Source organism: Gavia stellata, chromosome 6, assembly GCF_030936135.1.
Source record: "Gavia stellata isolate bGavSte3 chromosome 6, bGavSte3.hap2, whole genome shotgun sequence".
Taxonomy (NCBI): domain Eukaryota; kingdom Metazoa; phylum Chordata; class Aves; order Gaviiformes; family Gaviidae; genus Gavia; species Gavia stellata.
The window spans coordinates 51139206-51155998 of record NC_082599.1 but is presented as its reverse complement, the minus strand read 5'-3'; the positions used below and the strand labels follow the sequence as shown (position 1 = coordinate 51155998).

General features: G+C 40.4%; 1 protein-coding gene across 18 annotated transcripts in view; it reads left to right on the top strand.

Annotated features, from left to right (window-relative positions):
• Positions 1–213: 213 nt before the first annotated feature.
• The window catches only part of CLASP2 (cytoplasmic linker associated protein 2), a 150438-nt gene continuing 133858 nt past the window's right edge, over positions 214–16793 (top strand). For all 18 annotated transcript variants that reach the window (XM_059818358.1, XM_059818350.1, XM_059818357.1 and 15 more), the window contains exons 1-2: positions 214–408; positions 13058–13136. In XM_059818358.1, the coding sequence (XP_059674341.1) occupies positions 214–408; positions 13058–13136 (274 nt within the window). The remainder of the gene's footprint in view (positions 409–13057; positions 13137–16793) is intronic.

Here is a 16793-nt window from a genome sequence, read left to right as displayed (position 1 = left end):
CGGCGGCGTGCGGTGCGTGTGCGCATGGAGGCGCCGGGCGCGGAGCCGGGGCGCAGAGGGCGAGGAGAGGCTTCATGAGCGCCGCGGCCCTGCCGGGGACCGCCGCCTCGCCGGGCGTTTCCCTCCGCCTGCCGCCCGCCCTGCCCTGGCCGCGCTTCCGACCCTGAAAGCGGTCGGCGCGTCTCCCGGAAAACTTTTCCGCAGCGGCCGAGGATGGAGCCTGCCGGTATGGATTATTTCTGCGACCAGGTGCAGCAGAAGGACGTGGGCCGCAGGATGCAGGTCGGCCAGGAGCTGCTGGAGTACCTGAGCGACCCGGCCAGGTCCCCCGATCTGGAGCAGGACCAGCAGCGCCTTGACAAAGTGATCGACGAATTAACAGGATGGGTCAACTCCAGCAATTTCAAGGTGAGGCTGGTCGGCGAGGCTGGGTACAGGGGGACCATGATTCATCATGGCAGGGAGGTACAGCGCTCCGCATTACTTTTTAATCGGATGCGAGCAGAAATAAAACTACCTTTATACCAGTTTTTATCCTTCCCCCCGCAAAGGGAAATGCAGAAATTTTGGGAGCGTTGGCTAACGTTTTCTTCTTCCTATTCCTCTGTCCTAAAAGAAGCAGTAATGGGGTTTTGGTTTTGCTTTTATCGTTGGTCAGTTAAAACCCGTGCGACTGCTCGGCTTGTGTTTCTTATTCTGCACCAAGATAGGTGGTGGTGTATTTTTTTTATTTTATTATTTTTTCGCTACCACTCCCATTCCACGGTCTCTGTACTTGGGTGTAACGTTTCAGGGGATTGCCATTATTTTCTGTAGGCCGGGAAGAGTGCTGTTTCACCGCGTTTGTGTTAGACCGTGCGTGTTTTATACGATTTAATGAATAATTTGCTTCTTGGGGTTCCCATTGTAAGTTTGAAGTTGTTTTTTACATCGTCTTTAGGCGACTTTCCTGTACGTGGGAAGTTGTATAGTATCTTTCTAGCAGCCCAGTGATGACTCACGTCTCGCTTTTTTTTTTTTCTTCTGTGTGTTTTGGGCCGAGCTACAGGAGAACAGTGATTATTCCTGCACACGCCTCTGGTAATACTAGTACGCTTTTCTGACGTTGGTCAGCCGATAACACGATTGACAACGTCATTTTACTACCAAGGACAATCGTATTGGCCTTAGCCATTTTTTTTTTTTAATTTTATTTCATATTTTTTGGCGTGTGCGGTGGGTGGGTGGCTGGGACGGGCACGTCGTGGGGCGGCGGTGTTGGTCTGCTGTGCTCAGCCCGGCTCTGTCAGCCGGCCTTCACCTCGCTCTCTTGCCTTGGAAGGTGATTGACTTCCACTTCGGGCCTTTGAACTTCGTCTAGTTATTGTAATTTTTTTCCTATTTACTTAGGCTCAGGAGGCAGGCGTAGGAGTAACTTGTAAGGGCAGTATGGTCATGAAATGGGTATATTTGGTTTTTTTCTCTCTGACTACAGTGCTGTGTACTTGCTTGTGTTTGCACTTACAAGTTTGAGGTCTGAAAATAATAAGGCTTAACTCTGTTTGCGCATGATTTATTTTTTTTGGAAGCATATTTGTCATTACAGGTCAGGTTGGCTTGAGGAAATAACATATGTTAGACAAGTATAACTTACTTGCTTTTAAATCCCTCATCTGAGGGCAGTTGTTAGTGATAATTAATTACTGTGAAACCTAGACAGGTCTTCAGAAATACCCTTTTGTGTAAAGAGGACTATATACTTACTTATCTCAACAGCGTAATGTAAAAGTTTTTTTCTGCACTTCTAAATTGACAAAATTGGTCGTGGAAAAGCAAGTTTGAAGTATTAAGATGTATTTTTCACAATGCGACACATTCTGCTTGCTGGTGATGTAAGGTGACAGAACTCCTTAGCTGTTAGGACTGTGGGATGAATGAGGAGTAAGCGGTACTCCAGATCACAAGTCTCAGTCACGCATGATGAGGTTAAGAGTATTACAAATTCTAAGAGTTTTAAAAATGGCTTGCATAATAATGAAAATCTTTTTTTTTGCCACTTCTCTGTGTCCACTTACTGGTGGTGCTTTATGCATACAACGTTCCAGTTCAAAGCATGTTATATACATAATATTAGCTGCAACGCACAAGGTCTTGGATGTTTTGCTCATGATCAATTCCAGTGTTCCTGGCTGTGGTGGTGACTGCCAGCATGTGCTGCTTCAAAACAAAAATTAAAAATATTCTGGAGAACTGTGGTTTGCATCTTACTTGCTTATTTTATCTTATGCAAACACAGGTGTTAGAGGTTTAAATGTTAATATGAGTTTGTTATTAAACTTAGGGCCTCAATGATACCATAAAGTGATGAGTACCACAGGCTTACATGTATTCTCAAGAAAAATATTAAAGTAATCTTTATTTTTATTACTGTGTTTTTAATAATTCGTTGGTTATCCTCTCTGCTAGTGAGGAATGGATATGTAGAGTACTTAGACAGTTCTGCTTATCATCTCTTTCTTCTTGTATCTTGCTAAAGGTCTTGCAGGTCTTCCAAGTCCCAAAGTAATTAATCCCTCCCTGTTGACATGGCTGTTTAACTGAGCAGTGATAATGGCTGGCGACTGGCTTATTTATCAGAACTGCTGAGCTAGATGAATCGGAGAGACAAGTGGGGAATGCTGGAGGAAGTTTTGAGGGACTATAGGTGACTGGTATGGATAATGAGGGAACAACTGATGTAACTTGCTCTGGATATGCCATATCTTTCCTTTCATGTGAAAACTCAGTTCTTGCATGCAGTGCACTCTGCTGACCATACTGAAAGAGAAGATGCATGATCTGGGAGCTCCAGGCTCAACTCTGTGCTGTGCCTGAGAAGAGAAAACTTTCTATGAAATGCCACTCTGGAAAGTTTCTTCCTCACATAACCAGAAGGAAAAGGATCTGGAGAGAATAGGAGGGTTGATTTGGCAGACTTGAGTGGGGGGAAAAAGAGGTGTTCAGTAAACAGGTATGGACTTGTTATCAGCAAGGTTGAATTAACTTGTCTCAAGAAGATTTTGGCCGTCTAAATAGTGCTTTTGCTTTTCTGAAGTTTGCAGCTGTTTATAGTGGTTTAATAAACAATCTGGCAGTTCCAAACTAAGAAAGCAGATAGGAAAATTTCTGAGTTCATCTAGCTCATTGAAGTGGAAAATGCAATTACCAGTTTGAGTTACTGATAAATCAAAAAGTTGGGATGAAAAATGTGTTGACTCATCTGCAAATGGTACCGAGTTCTAGTGAAAGTTGGTTGCAGAACACGGGGAGTGATCTAGAGAGAGAGGAAGCATCTTTAAAGGCTGACCTTAGTGGTGTGTTATGGGGACTTGAGTTACAGCGTCTGTGCAGTCAGTGATAAATTAGCTGCCAAAGACTGTTAAACTTTGCTACACCAGGGAGTACACAGAAGATGTGCATAATTTAAGTTTTTATTTTGGATCTCATTAGAATAAAAGAGTTGCTCACTGAACTGAAAATTGTTTTGCTTGTTGTCCTAGTACTGTGGTCTGGTTCATTTCATATTGGTTGGGACTGACTTCTTTTTCTCCTACAATATAGTGCTTTGGATTTTGGGGCTTGTTTTGTTTCTCTACACCCCCCCCCAACTGTTTTCCCAAGGCTGTAAGGAATAGTGGAGAGAAAAAAATGAGGGGAGTAATTTGGAAATCTTTTTAAGAAGCAGGTGAGTTGGAGGCAAAGTAGTAAGAGATGGGTGATGGTATTATTCTGCTGGTATTTGTTCTCAAACTCTGAAATATTTGTCAATCTCAGAAAATTGGTACAGTGCTGATGTTCGTGTTCAGACTCTCAGGTGAACTTCAAGCAGTAAATTAATTCCCCATTCTGAGGGCATCGCTACTGATAGATATTTGCTGGCTTTACTGGGTTAACCTGGATGTTCATCTAAGTATCCGTGAGTTTTAATTAAGAAATCTCTTATGTCTCTGTTGTGCTCGATAGTCACTTGAAATAATTACAAGTTTATCTAACTTTGTACGGTCTGGTGGCTCTGCTAGAGAGATGCGGGACGGAGAAGTACTACTTTTCATGTAGAGCTTTGCAAGTCTACTCTTAGCTGTTAGCATGTTGTGGGTTTTTTTTTAAGCCCGCCAAAATTGAATAGTTACCCTTATAAAATTTATTTTTTGAGCCATAAAGCTACCTTTTGGTTCTTTGTGCACATCACACCTGATCAGAAGTAATAAAAACCTATTGCTAAAATTCTGGTAGTTTCTCAAGGTAATGTTATGTGAGAAGAGTCATCAGTAATGTTTGTGACTGTGAGTCATCTTTGGATTTCTTACCTTTGTAGTCGATAGTTTAACTTGTTTTATTCCTCAACTGCAGTAGGAAGATAATAATCACTGTTTTTATGTCAGAGCAGCTGATCTCGAGGGTGGATTTAGATTAGATACTAGGAAGAAATTCTTCACCATGAGGGTGGTGAGGCACTGGAACAGGTTGCCCAGAGAAGTTGTGGATGCCCCAACCCTGGAAGTGCTCAAGGCCAGGTTGGATGGGGCTTTGAGGTGTCCCTGCCCATGGCAGGGGGGTTGGAACGAGATGATCTTTAAGGTCCCTTCCAACCCAAACCATTCTGTGATTGCTTGCCATGAAAAGAAAAAATCGGATTTCACACTGTCTGTTTCTGATAGTGTGGATAATCTGTTTCTTTTAGGCAAATTCTTGGAGTTACCTTTTATTCTATGCTTCCTATAGAGTGAGATTTTTCTTAGCTTTGTTTATTTCAATACCAAATACTGAAAGATACTAAAATACCACTACTGTTGTTGTTGCATTTTTGTATTTCCTTGGTTTGGCAAGTATTTATTTTGGTTTGCCTTTAGTTCAACAAAAGGCCAGCAGGAGGAGCTTTCCCTTTCCAGAAAGGAAGGGAAGATCTGAACTGTAGTTTTGCAAATAGTTAAGACAAGGGGTTAGGATGTTTGTCTGAAGTCCTTGCAAAGGGTTAGCAGCAGTTATAACTTCATTGACTGCATGTAAGTGTGTGAGGTGGAAGCTAGAATTAAAATTATTTCAACAAAATGCAAATACTGAGATCTGAAAAAAAAAAAAAGGAAAGTTCAGAAATAAAAAATGAAGTCCTGCATTTTAGTAAGGATAATTGAACACACAAATGCAGGATGTGGGGCCTGTGATAGAGTAGCAGTCCTTAAGAAGAAAATGTGTGGGTTATTTTGGATCTGAAGTTGAGCACAAGCCAACATACGCTACACAAAAGGCAAATGCTATAGTGAGTTGTAGGACTGTAACCTGCAGGACAGAAAAATGGAATAAAAGAGGACCTGCCTCAACCTTTTATTTTTCAGCTGCTGTATAGATCCTGGTATTTCCTTAGTCTTTGTTAGCAAATAGTGGTAATTTAAATGTCTTTGGAGGAGAAATGTTTGACTTCTGAGCCCTTTGCTGAACGTCATTATTTCTTTCTTCAAGTTGTTTGTTTCATCTATGTGGGAGCTACTTCCCTTATTTCTATGTAATGAGAATGTGGTTCGACCTGTCTGTGTATGAATCCAATTTTAGTTTTCAAGCTCAAGGATTGATTTTTTTTCTTGAGTAAAATTACTATTTTTTCATATATTATTTATGCTCTGTTCATAGAATGTTAAATAAACTATTGAATGCTAGCCAAATAATCAAGCAGATCTCCAGAAGACAAGGAAAACTTGCAAGAAACTTTAATTATTTTAAGTTCAATTAAAACTAATTTTGTCCAGCCTTTCATTAGGAATGTGGAATATATTGTCTCAAACTCTCAGGCCTCTCCTCCGGAGGTGGAATTGACAGTTCTCAAAATGTTTTGCAGCCTCAGTTCATGTAATCCAGCCTAACTGTAGTCCCTGTTGAAATAGCAGCTGTGCTTCTCCTGTGGCCAGGCATGCTCACTCTCTTTCTTGAGGCAATTAACTTTCTGTTGATGTTGAATTAATTTTCCAGTGTTTCAGCAAGCTGATTTTACTGATGCTACAGGAGATTTAAGTGCACCGGATCAAATATACCTGCAAGTCAAGAGGGGTAATAGGGCTATCCCTTTTAGCCTGCAGTTTGATTGATTTGGGTGTGAATAGAGACCCTTTCCAAGCCCTGTGCAGTGTGCAAGACGAGAGATGCACCCTTCAGAACAGAATTCACAGCAGTCCACGTGCATGAGCCATACGTAGTTCAACACACGTTTTTAGCGGCATTGCTAATTTAAGCAGTTTCTTTCACTGGCTGCTGAATTGTGATGGTGGGTTGTGCCCTTGTTGCTCTGATGTGAATGCTTGCGAGGCTGCGCAGGAAGCAGGCTCAGGGAAGAGATCTGGCTGAGAAGATGCCTTCTCTTGTTCGTTTGTTGGATTGGTTTCCTAAAGCGGGTTAGTATTCAGCTGCGTGAATACTTGTCTCCTCACAGTAGAGGAGCTGGTGCCAGGGGTAGGAGTAAGTAGCAGAGAATGGGAATCACTGTATGTTTAATGCAATTAAAATAAGAGGAAATGGGGAAGAAAATAAGAGACCTTGGGCACGAAAAGAATGATATTCTTTTGGAAGAATTGAGTCCTAAAATAAAGTGTTTCTTTGTTTTGCTCCATCAGCATGCTTAGAAAGGCTTTCAAGTGCAATTTTCTTTGGGGAAAAAAGAGCTTTTTTCTTTATTTGTTCTAAAGAGAAATACCATACATCTCATTGTCTTCCCACTGAGCCCTGCTTTTCAAGAGGCTCTGTCTTCAAACTTTTTCCGCTGCAGCACATAAAGTTTAAGCCAGACAATCTCGGAAAGAAAATGGCTTAAAATATCAGGTGTTGCCGTGTCATATACTTTTGCTTTATAGTTGCTGTCCTTGAAACAATGTCTGTGGAAAAATTTGACACAGTCAAGGGAGGAACGTTTAGTGTATGTATGAAGCAAACTGTAGGTATTCCTGTAATGGATCAAGCTGGAGGCAGTACACGACACACTTTAGAGTACTGATCCCTGTATTGTCCACAGAATACAAAACAATTTGGAGATCACACTTTCAGTCTGAACTCAAGTCCATTTGAAGATCATGAGAGATCCTGAAATAATAGGTTGTAAACATTTTTCCAGTAACCATTTTGAGTATTACATTCATATGTTCTTCAAAATTGGGTAAATGTTTCTTAATGCCGGGGGGGGAGGGATGTTACAGTTGCCATCATGGGGAAAGGGCAGTAAAACAGATTTTTTCTTTTTAATCTTTAAAATTTTTATGACGGCACTATGCTTGCTTGTTTTGCCTGCTGTACAAGGGAGCTTAAAATAACGAGGACCTCCCAGATCCATGCCTGTCGAGAAGGACCTCTGAAGAAACCAAGCCTTTTCAGTGCTGAACTACACTCAGCAGTCTCTGGATAAATATGGGTGATTCATTCAGTAATCCTTGGTAGTGCGGTTACTTGCACTGTGATGCTGAAATAATTTGTGGTTGGCCATCACAGAAGGATAATGAAAGGAAGATTATCATATGAAGTTTGGTAGTCTATACCCTTTATGAGACAGTGAGGGTTGCAGCTGATGTATAGTTTTAACAGTAGCAGAGATTTGATACTCTCAGGAGAATCTTAGCTTGTAGTCCAAATTATAGTTGCAAAACATTGCTTTGAAGTCAGTAAACTTGCATTTTTAGATAGAGGAGGCTCTGCATTTGCTAAAGAACTTGTGACTCAAATTGTTGAGCTTGAAGACTTTGTTAGATTACTAGCAACCCCTCTCCTTGCTATGTGAAATGATGAGATATATGTTAAAAAAAAAGAAGAAGGAAGCTAGTATACATCTTTGGAAGTGTGTCATTTGTACCCTTGAAGATGACAGAAGCAAAATAATGGGAATAATGCTTTCTTGTCAGCTAAAATATCTAAAGTATAGATGACATGTGTGGTGGCTTCAGCAGCTGGGACTGCAGTTTTGGCTGGTGTCGGCAGAGGCAGTTGCCCAACTGATGGTGAGTGGGAGGACTGCAGCAATGCATTTTCCTGTACAAGGGAGAATGGAGTCTGAAGATGACCTGGCTGGGGCTGAAGGGCCACCTGGGTTGAAGAAATGACCCAGGAAGATGGAAACTTCCTTCTGCACATAGAGCCGGGGGCAGTTTTTTGTATCTGCAAGCTTTTGGGTTAAGGGAGGGAATGGCATATGGGTAGAACTCAGCGAAGTGGGCGATGCGGAGAGAATTGGAGTGGAAACAGTAAAGGGAGCAAAAAGTGATTGAGTATTCTGTGAAATAGAAGTAGTTTATTCAGGGAGATGAATAAAGAGAACTAGGAATAAGAAACTTCAAGGAGTAAAGCAGAAGAAACTGCACATACATATGTGGTTTTGTTTCGTGTTTAGCTACTTGCAAGGTGCTTGAGATTATTTGAGAATTGAAAAAGTACACCTTTGGGCTTGGCTGGCTTGGCTGGCAACACTTGAAACAAAAAAAATCTCATTATGTTCTTGCATGAGTTTTGTTCCACCATTGCAGTGCTGGAACAATGCTTGTTCTTACAGGGCGTAGTTGTTTGGCATGCTGTTTTGTGTTTGTCAGTTGATGTTAGTGATACCACAGCTGTCCCCATGGTGACAGGAAGTCCAATGCCTTAACTTCATTCTTTCAGAGTTCCAGATAGTGACCTCCATAATTTGCCCATTAGATTCTCATGACTAGTTTGCAGACTGTGAACTGCAGAATCCGTATTTCCATATACAGTTCAGGGATCCTATGACCAAATCCAAGGACGTTCGTGTATTAAGGTCATTTGGCAACTTATGTAACTAGAGGTGGTTTCCTGGTAGTGTCCTGCCCCTAGATGTTCCCCACAGGGATGGGAAATTACAAAGTCACAGAATAATAGTAAGCATGCATGGTTAACCAGGTATGGTTTGAAGAACAGGATTTCTTTTTCTAGCAAAGACTTAGATGCCTGGAATTTGCCCACAGGAGAGCAGTGGCAGTGCTGGAAAGCGTATGTAGAAGGAGAGCTGGAAAAGGAACAAGCTGCAGAGCAAGAAGTAGGCTCAATTCGTAATCACTGGCTCAGTTCGTAACCACATTTTGATTGGAACATCTTGATTTCACTAAAGAGTCTGGTCCTTTCCAGAACAGATAAAATATTTCTCACTTGGGTTGGCAATTTTGTTGTCATCTGACAAGTCAGGGATGGTCCTGAACACTGGCTTGTTAAAGAATAGCTCAACAACTAACCAACTCCAGTTCAAATAAGCCTACATATCTTTTCCACTGTGAGCCTCAAAAGCAGTGTTTAAATGCATCAAACAACAGTGAGCTGATGAATCAGTCTCAACGTACAAAGGCTCTTTCTGGGCAGCAGACAAAAGGCCTAATGAATGCAGAGTAAGAAACAGATCCAATGATTTTAATCCCAGAAGAAATACATCCCTCATTGAAGCTGGTGGGGAAAGAGCCATGATGCTGGTGAGAGGTTTTTCTGTTGGTAGTGCAGAGCCTGTGTTGGTACATGGTCCCACGCAGTATCTGAGAGCTTGGAACCTTTTTCTTGCAGATAAGTTCTGCCTTGACTTGTGATTTTTTTTTTTTTGAATGCTGCTCATGTGATCCCGTATCGGTTGTTAAGGACTCCTTCCAAAGGACTGCTTGAATACTGCACGCATAATACCTACCAGGAGATGCTGAAATTCAGAACGTTGTGTATCGAAGCAGTGAAATGTTAAGACCGATTTACAAAAACAGTCAGAGGTCGTTCATTTGGTGTACTCTGTAGTGGTATGCTTCAGCTGACTTGTTTTGAAATGTGCAACGAGAGCCAATTTTGTAGCTAGAGTAATTTCCCCTTACTTCCAGCTTGAGGTCACATCATACTTTCTTACTCTGCAGGTATCATGACATTTCATACCTGTTGTCTTTCCAAAGTTGCAGGCCATAGAGGACTTTGTATGAGCTGAAGAATAACCATCATGATGTTGGTAGAGCTCCTTTAAGACTGTAGTAACCTGTTCCCTTACTTCTTATCTGTAAAGGTTCTTGTTTAGTAGCTGTTAAAGGGATGAGAATTTCACAGCAGTGTTTGTTACTTTTGCATTTCTTAAAGCTAGGGTTAGTCTCATATCTTATTTTGACTTAGAAAGGTAACTTTTGAAAGCTGTATTTCATCCCATGCAGTCTGAACTGTATATTTTCGTACAGTAAGTACATCACAAGACAAAACTACTCATCAGGATATTTAAATTTATAGTATTTACTGAAGCGGCTTTTGTACACTAATTATTGAAGTAGAACCTGTACTGCATTCATTAAGCAATTCTTTGATGGACAGTTACAAAGAGCCAACACCATATTGACAACTGCTTGAATGGTTAATCAAGATAAATGTGACTTACATCATAAGAGGTGATTAAACTTTACCCATTCACAGGGAGGGATACAAAAATATGGAATATGCAAGCATTATCTTAGTGGGTGCCCTTGATCAAAATAAAATACTCTTACACAAATGAAATACAAGTGATCAGATTATTTGTTGGCAGTGACAGTCATGGGAGGATGAATAGCCATTTCTCTGGTAGTTATCAAGCCTCTGACCCTTAGCTATATGGAAGTTCAAATATTCCATATGGCCACTGTTTTTACCCAGGTGAGACTGTAAAAACAAACAATTCCTGCCTCCCCTCCAAACCAACCAATCAAAAAAAAAAAAAAAAAAGAAAAAAGAAAAATTCCGCAAAAACCCCTCCAAACCCTAGAGGCCAAGCACTGGAGGAATCAATCGAGAAATTCTCTACATCTTACTCAGAACTCTTCTTTGGGATTAGTACAGAGTAGATGTGTAGTAAAAAACATCCATGCGTGCTTTACTTATTTAAATCTCTGAGCTGCTGTTGTTCAGAATGGTAGAAGTCTTCAAGAGAGATTTTAGAAAGATAATCAAATGTGTGGAGAAGAGAGAGACTCTCGAAGTACCTTTACAGAAGGAAAGGCTGTGGTTTGTGTGTTAATAGACCCCAAAATACTTGCACGGGAAAGGTATCTTGCTGTTACTGGAAGACAAGTCTGAGGTGGGTCTTGTAGTCAGGAAACAGAAGCATAGGAAAACAATGTATATTCAGAATACTTCTTTCAGGCATCACTTCTTAGATTGAGATTTTGTTTCAGGTCTCATGTAGTTTGACAATCTGGAAAAGAATATTAAAGGAAAGAGCTTTTGGAAAGCCTTGACATTACCATAAAAGCTGACTTACTTTTTTTCTCTAAGTGTGTTATCAATTATAGTATTCTGTTGTCTCATCCTAAGCTGTAGATGCAGTCACGTAGTGGTATTATATTAATTTAAGCTAGTGATGGCATCCACTTACATTTGCTATTCTCTGTTTTAGTATGTAATAAAATTGTGTAAATTTCTAAGTAAGTTGTACTGACTTGGAAGTAAGTTTTGTACCTCCTGTGTAAAAGGAGATCTATTGTACTAATACTGAATTTATTAAAATCCGCTTAAGTATGCGGTTGCTTCAGATCCTAGATTTTATGGGGACCTTATTTGTCTAGTTCCCTGTGGAAACAAGGCTCACGTGATCCCCTGTGCGTGGGCCATGTGTATTCACGTTAATCTCCAGGCAAATTTTTTTTTGGCCTGTTGTCTAGTGTGGACAATTGTGACAGATAAGGATCTTAAGGAAACAGAGTTGTCCAAGAAAATCTGGTTCCAACTTCTATGAAAATAAATAGCTAAGAGGGGAGTAATTCTGCTTATGTCTTCCTGGGGAAAAATTTGCAGTGCGTGTCTTACTAGAAAATCAAGAGGAGGAAAATGTTATGAATGCCCAAGCTTCAGGAGGTCTGTCCTTTTGCATTTGCACCTTCATGGGCAGCAAATTGAGTTAACTATGAGATAGGAGAATGCAGGTTCTGGTGTTCATAATGAACTATTCTAGCAAATTAAGTCTTGGAACAGTATGCAAGATAGTTAAGGGCCAAAAAAAGTGTTCTGACTTGTTAAAATAATTTAGTTTAACTGATAATTTCTGATCATGTTTTTGTTTCTATATTAATGGATATTGTCCTATTGTTCTCTCATCTAGTTACTGTTCATAGATGGGAACTTCCTCACAATCCCAGTAGTATTTTGAACTTCCTTTTGTTTTTTAAATTTTTTTTATTTTTTTTTAATAAGAGCAAATGAGAAATAAAACTTCCCTAGCTTAACAAGCAGGTGGACAAATGGTGTGGTCTGAACTGCAAGGGAAAACAGTACTAGCTTCTCTCGGTTGTTTTCTTTTGGGAGTTTGGAAAACGATGTAATGACCTTAGTGGATGAGCTGAGTAGCCAGATTGAAGTAAGCTCTTAGCATCTGGGAAACTGTTTAAACCATGGGTTTTTTCCAGTCTGTATTAGTACTTATGTTTGGGGGCTTAGGTAGTTTTGCATTTGAAGTTGTTGTTTGCTTTTTCCTGAGTTGGGTAACTACCACCCACCCCCCCCACCCCCCCCCCTTTTTTGTGTTTTTTCTTGTTGTTGTTAAGGTGTTCTGTTTTGTTTCTTTCAGCAGCTTAGAAACCTGGTTGGAGTACCAGTAAGGCTTTAGGCCTTTCAAAGGAATTTAGATTTTCTGTTAATACTGAGTTAGACCTCTAAAGTCATCTTTTAAAGAAAATGAGAGAGAGAACTGCAGTCCTGTTATATGATCTGGGGGGAGCGGGAAAAGAGCTTCTTCCAACTCCTTAGTCCTCATAAATTAATAATTTTAATTTTAATCATTTGTAGTTGAAAATACTAAAACATTGGATTTCTAATTTTTTTTGTTTTAAGACAAGTACTGAAAAATCTGAACTGCTCTGGTATATGTAAATATACTTGATCCATTCCAAACATATTCTGATAACTTTGTGTTAATGAAAGCTTTCAAGGAATTATCAGCTCTCTAATTGGAACTTTAATTTATCTTTAGGTTAAGATTCAGTCTTTCAGCATGCTTGCATACATATGTCTAATTTCTTTAAAATATATTCTAAAGAATTCTTTAGTGATCTGTTTTGTGTATCTAATGCTTTTGTTTCAACAGGTAGCATTACTGGGATTAGATGTTTTAGGTGCCTTTGTCGACAGACTATCAGGACGCTTTAAATCCTATATAGGAACTGGTAAGTGAAACATAACTTTCTTTTTCCTAAGACCAAAAAGTAAAGAACGTGCTTTTTTTTTTCTTTCCTCATCTAGCAGCTGAAGTGGAACATGTTGAATGCTTTCTGAGCTAATTGGAATTAGCTATTGGTAGGCATCTTATTGCTGTTGATGGAATTTAAATAATTTTATATTAACTTGTAAATATTCATTTGTCATGCAATCACTGATTTCTAGGTGGTGGTTGGGATTTTTTTAAAAGTTCCAGGAATATCTTTTCAGTAGTTAGTTTCGTGCTATATAGTTGCTTACCACTTTCACGCTATGTACTTGCTTACCACTCCCCAAGACAGTAATCTAAAAATTACACTGGAACATAAGTGTTACCTTCAACTTCTTAAAGATTGAAGGTTTTATTTGCAGATCAGTTTAATTGGAGCCTTATGTCTGCTGAAGCCTGTGGTCTCAGGGGACTATGTGGTCCACCTCCTGTTAGATAACTGGACCGTAGCTTTTGCTAGTCTAAACTTTTTATGGGATGAGAAAAAGTACTAACTGTTATTCTTGTGTGAAATGTTTACTCAAATGAATTGCAAATTAATGGATCTGCATGTGCCTGAGCCTGAAACAGTCGTTCTGAGAAGTACGAGCAACTATATTGCTCAAATGATTTTGCTGCTGTCCTTGAAAACAGATAGTGATACTAGGGCATTAACATTGGTGTTATATCACTGGCTATTTTTAACAGAAGTTTCTAGCTTAATGTCCTTTCCCAAAATTTGTGTGAATTATCTTGCATCTTGCTCCCACATGCCCAGCTATCTCAAGTTGTCTCTCAAAATGTTAAGCTTCCTCTTCTTTACGTGGCTACTTTTGTATTTAAGAGTTAAGAAATCAGCAAAATTTGAAAGTTTAGGAATACTAAGTATAGTTTATGACAAGTTACTAACTAAGTCCATTGAAAGTATATTTCAGGATGCTGTAGAACTACTGCAATAGTGTGCTACAGAATTTAAATCTATTTTGTTGCAGAGGGTTTTTCTTTGGCTGGTTAGTTTTGTATTGGAGCAGTGTAAGGGAACTGGAGGCATATTGTGTTATGCAGAATATTGATTTCTGAATACTCTCCATTTGTAGCTACAAACAGTGCTAGGCTTCAGAGCGTTACTCTGTTTTGATTTATATTTTAGTGATGTGTGGAACTTAAAATTGCAGTTACTTCATTAAAGGTTGGAAAGCTTTTTTCATTTCTTCTGTTCTTGTTTTAACTGAACTATTTGAGAATAGTTTGAAAACACTTTTTTTTTAGTCCCAGTATTTGAGTAGTTTGAGATTATGAGCAAATTTAAAGATTTAAATTTCAGTACTCATTAGCATTTATATTTATGAAAAAAAAGAATACTGGCACTGGGTGATCATCGAACATGTAACATCAATAGACATCTGAAGCTGTGTATTCCAGAAGGTACTTTTTAGAAAAGCTGAGTAGTAGTGCCTTCAGCTGAAATTGGTCTTCTGAGTGTCTCTAGAATCAAGACCTGTAGAGTGCATTATGCTAAATATACAAGTCACTGTTGCACATGATCAGTTTTATATAAGCTTAACAGACACTGAAATGTTAGTCTCAGTAAAGGCAGAAAACAACCTTTATTTTAGATGACTTTTTTAAAGAGTGATTTATAGTATGACTTCTCTTCAGTTCGTAGCTGTCTCTCTAAGTCTTATAACAAGATTTGGATCACTTTCAGTTTTTGTCAGTGATGCAGTAATACAAAAACTTTATTGTAAATGTCTGGGAGTGTGGATAGTCCAGGGTTTATGAGAGTAATTAGAAACACGCTGGTGAGCAAGAAAACTGCTTCTTTGAACAAAGTTTGAAGAACTAGCAGTTTCCCGAATCATGTTCTGTTGACTCCGCAGGTTTGGCTTCTAACATAATCTGAGAACGACTGCAGTAAGTCAGACCGAAGACTTGTGTCTGACAGTGTTCCGTTTGCGGACACCTGAGAAGAAAGTAAGGGCAGGACAAAGCTGCAGTGATAACTCCTGCAGCATGACACCCCTAGCTGTCAGCAGTCTTGCGGTTTAGGGCCAGCTGAGGCAGATGGTATCTTCAGTGTCTCCCTTGTCACCCTGTTTTCCTACAGCTTTATCTGGTTGGTTTTTGAACCCACATAGACTTTTGACTTCTACAGTGTTCCGTAGTAATGCTTAATTATGCACAACTCTTGTTTTGGACTCTCTGCCTGTTAACTTCATGCTTGCTAGACCTTGTGTTAGAAAGGTGAGCCATCATTTTTTTATGGATCTCTTCTGTGCCTCTCCTCTGCTATCCTTCCCCCCACCCCAGGTAAGAGTCCCAGTCTAATTCTTCCTTGTATACACATAGGTCCACAGTTTTTATTGTTTTTTATGTCATCTATTACTTTAATAATTAGTGATAATCTATTCCTTTGTTACATTGCTGCTTCCTGAAAATTGACCTAATATATTCATGAGACTGTCTACTGTAACAACCTGTTGCCTGTGCAGTGATGGTGGATTTAGGGTCCACTGTCCAGTGTGGTGTCTCTTCCTCTATGCCTTTATTATTATGGTACTTTCCTTCCTGTAAGACCCCTTCTTGAGAACTATGTGAAAATCCAGCTGCACTCTGTTAGCTGAGTTGCCTTCTGCACAGCTGTTCTGCAGAGAGCTCTTACAGGTTTGAGGTACCACTTCTTTTAACAAAAGCTATATTGTCTCTTCTATGCCATAGCTGACTCCATGTGTACTGACTCTAACTGTAGTGAGTTCTTTACAGATGCCAGAAGAAAGCAGAATCATAGAACCGTTTAGGTTGAAAAAGACCCTGAAGATCATTGAGACCTACCGTAAGCCTAACACTGCGAAGTCTACCCCTATGCCCTAAGTGCCCCATCTTTTAAATACCTCCAGGGATGGTGACTCATCCACTTCCCTGGGCAGCCTGTTCCAATGCTTGACAACCCTTTCAGTGAAGAAATTTTTCCTAATATCCAATCTAAACCTCCCCTGGAGCAGCTTGAGGCAGTTTCCTCTCATCCCATCACTTGCTGCTTGGGAGAAGAGACGGACACCCGCCTCTCAGGGGAAAGTGATTAAGGTCTCCCCTGAGCCTTGTTTTCTCCAGGCTAAACAACCCCAGTTCCCTCAGCTGCTCCTTATAGGACTTGTGCTCCAGACCCCTCACCAGCTTCATTGTTCTTTGGATGTGCTGCAGCACCTCAATGCCTGCCTGGTAGTGAGGGGCCCAAAACTGAACACAGTATTTGAGGTGCGGCCTCACCAGTGCTGAGTACAGGGGCACGATCACCTCCCTACTCCTGCTGGCCACACTATTTCTGATACAGGCCAGGATGCTGTTAGCCTTCTTGGCCACCTGGGCACACTGCTGGCTCATCTTCAGCCGGCTGTCAATCAACACCCCCAGGTCCTTTTCTGCAGGGCAGCTTTCCAGCCACTCGTCCCCAAGCCTGTAGCGTTGCATGGGGTTGTTGTGACCCAAGTGCAGGACGCGGCACTTGGCCTTGTTGATCCTCATACAGTTGGCCTCGGCCCATCGATCCAGCCTGTCCAGATCCCTCTGCGGAGCCTTCCTACCCTCGAGCAGATCAACACTCCCGCCCAACTTGGTGTCCTCTCCAAACTTGCTGAGG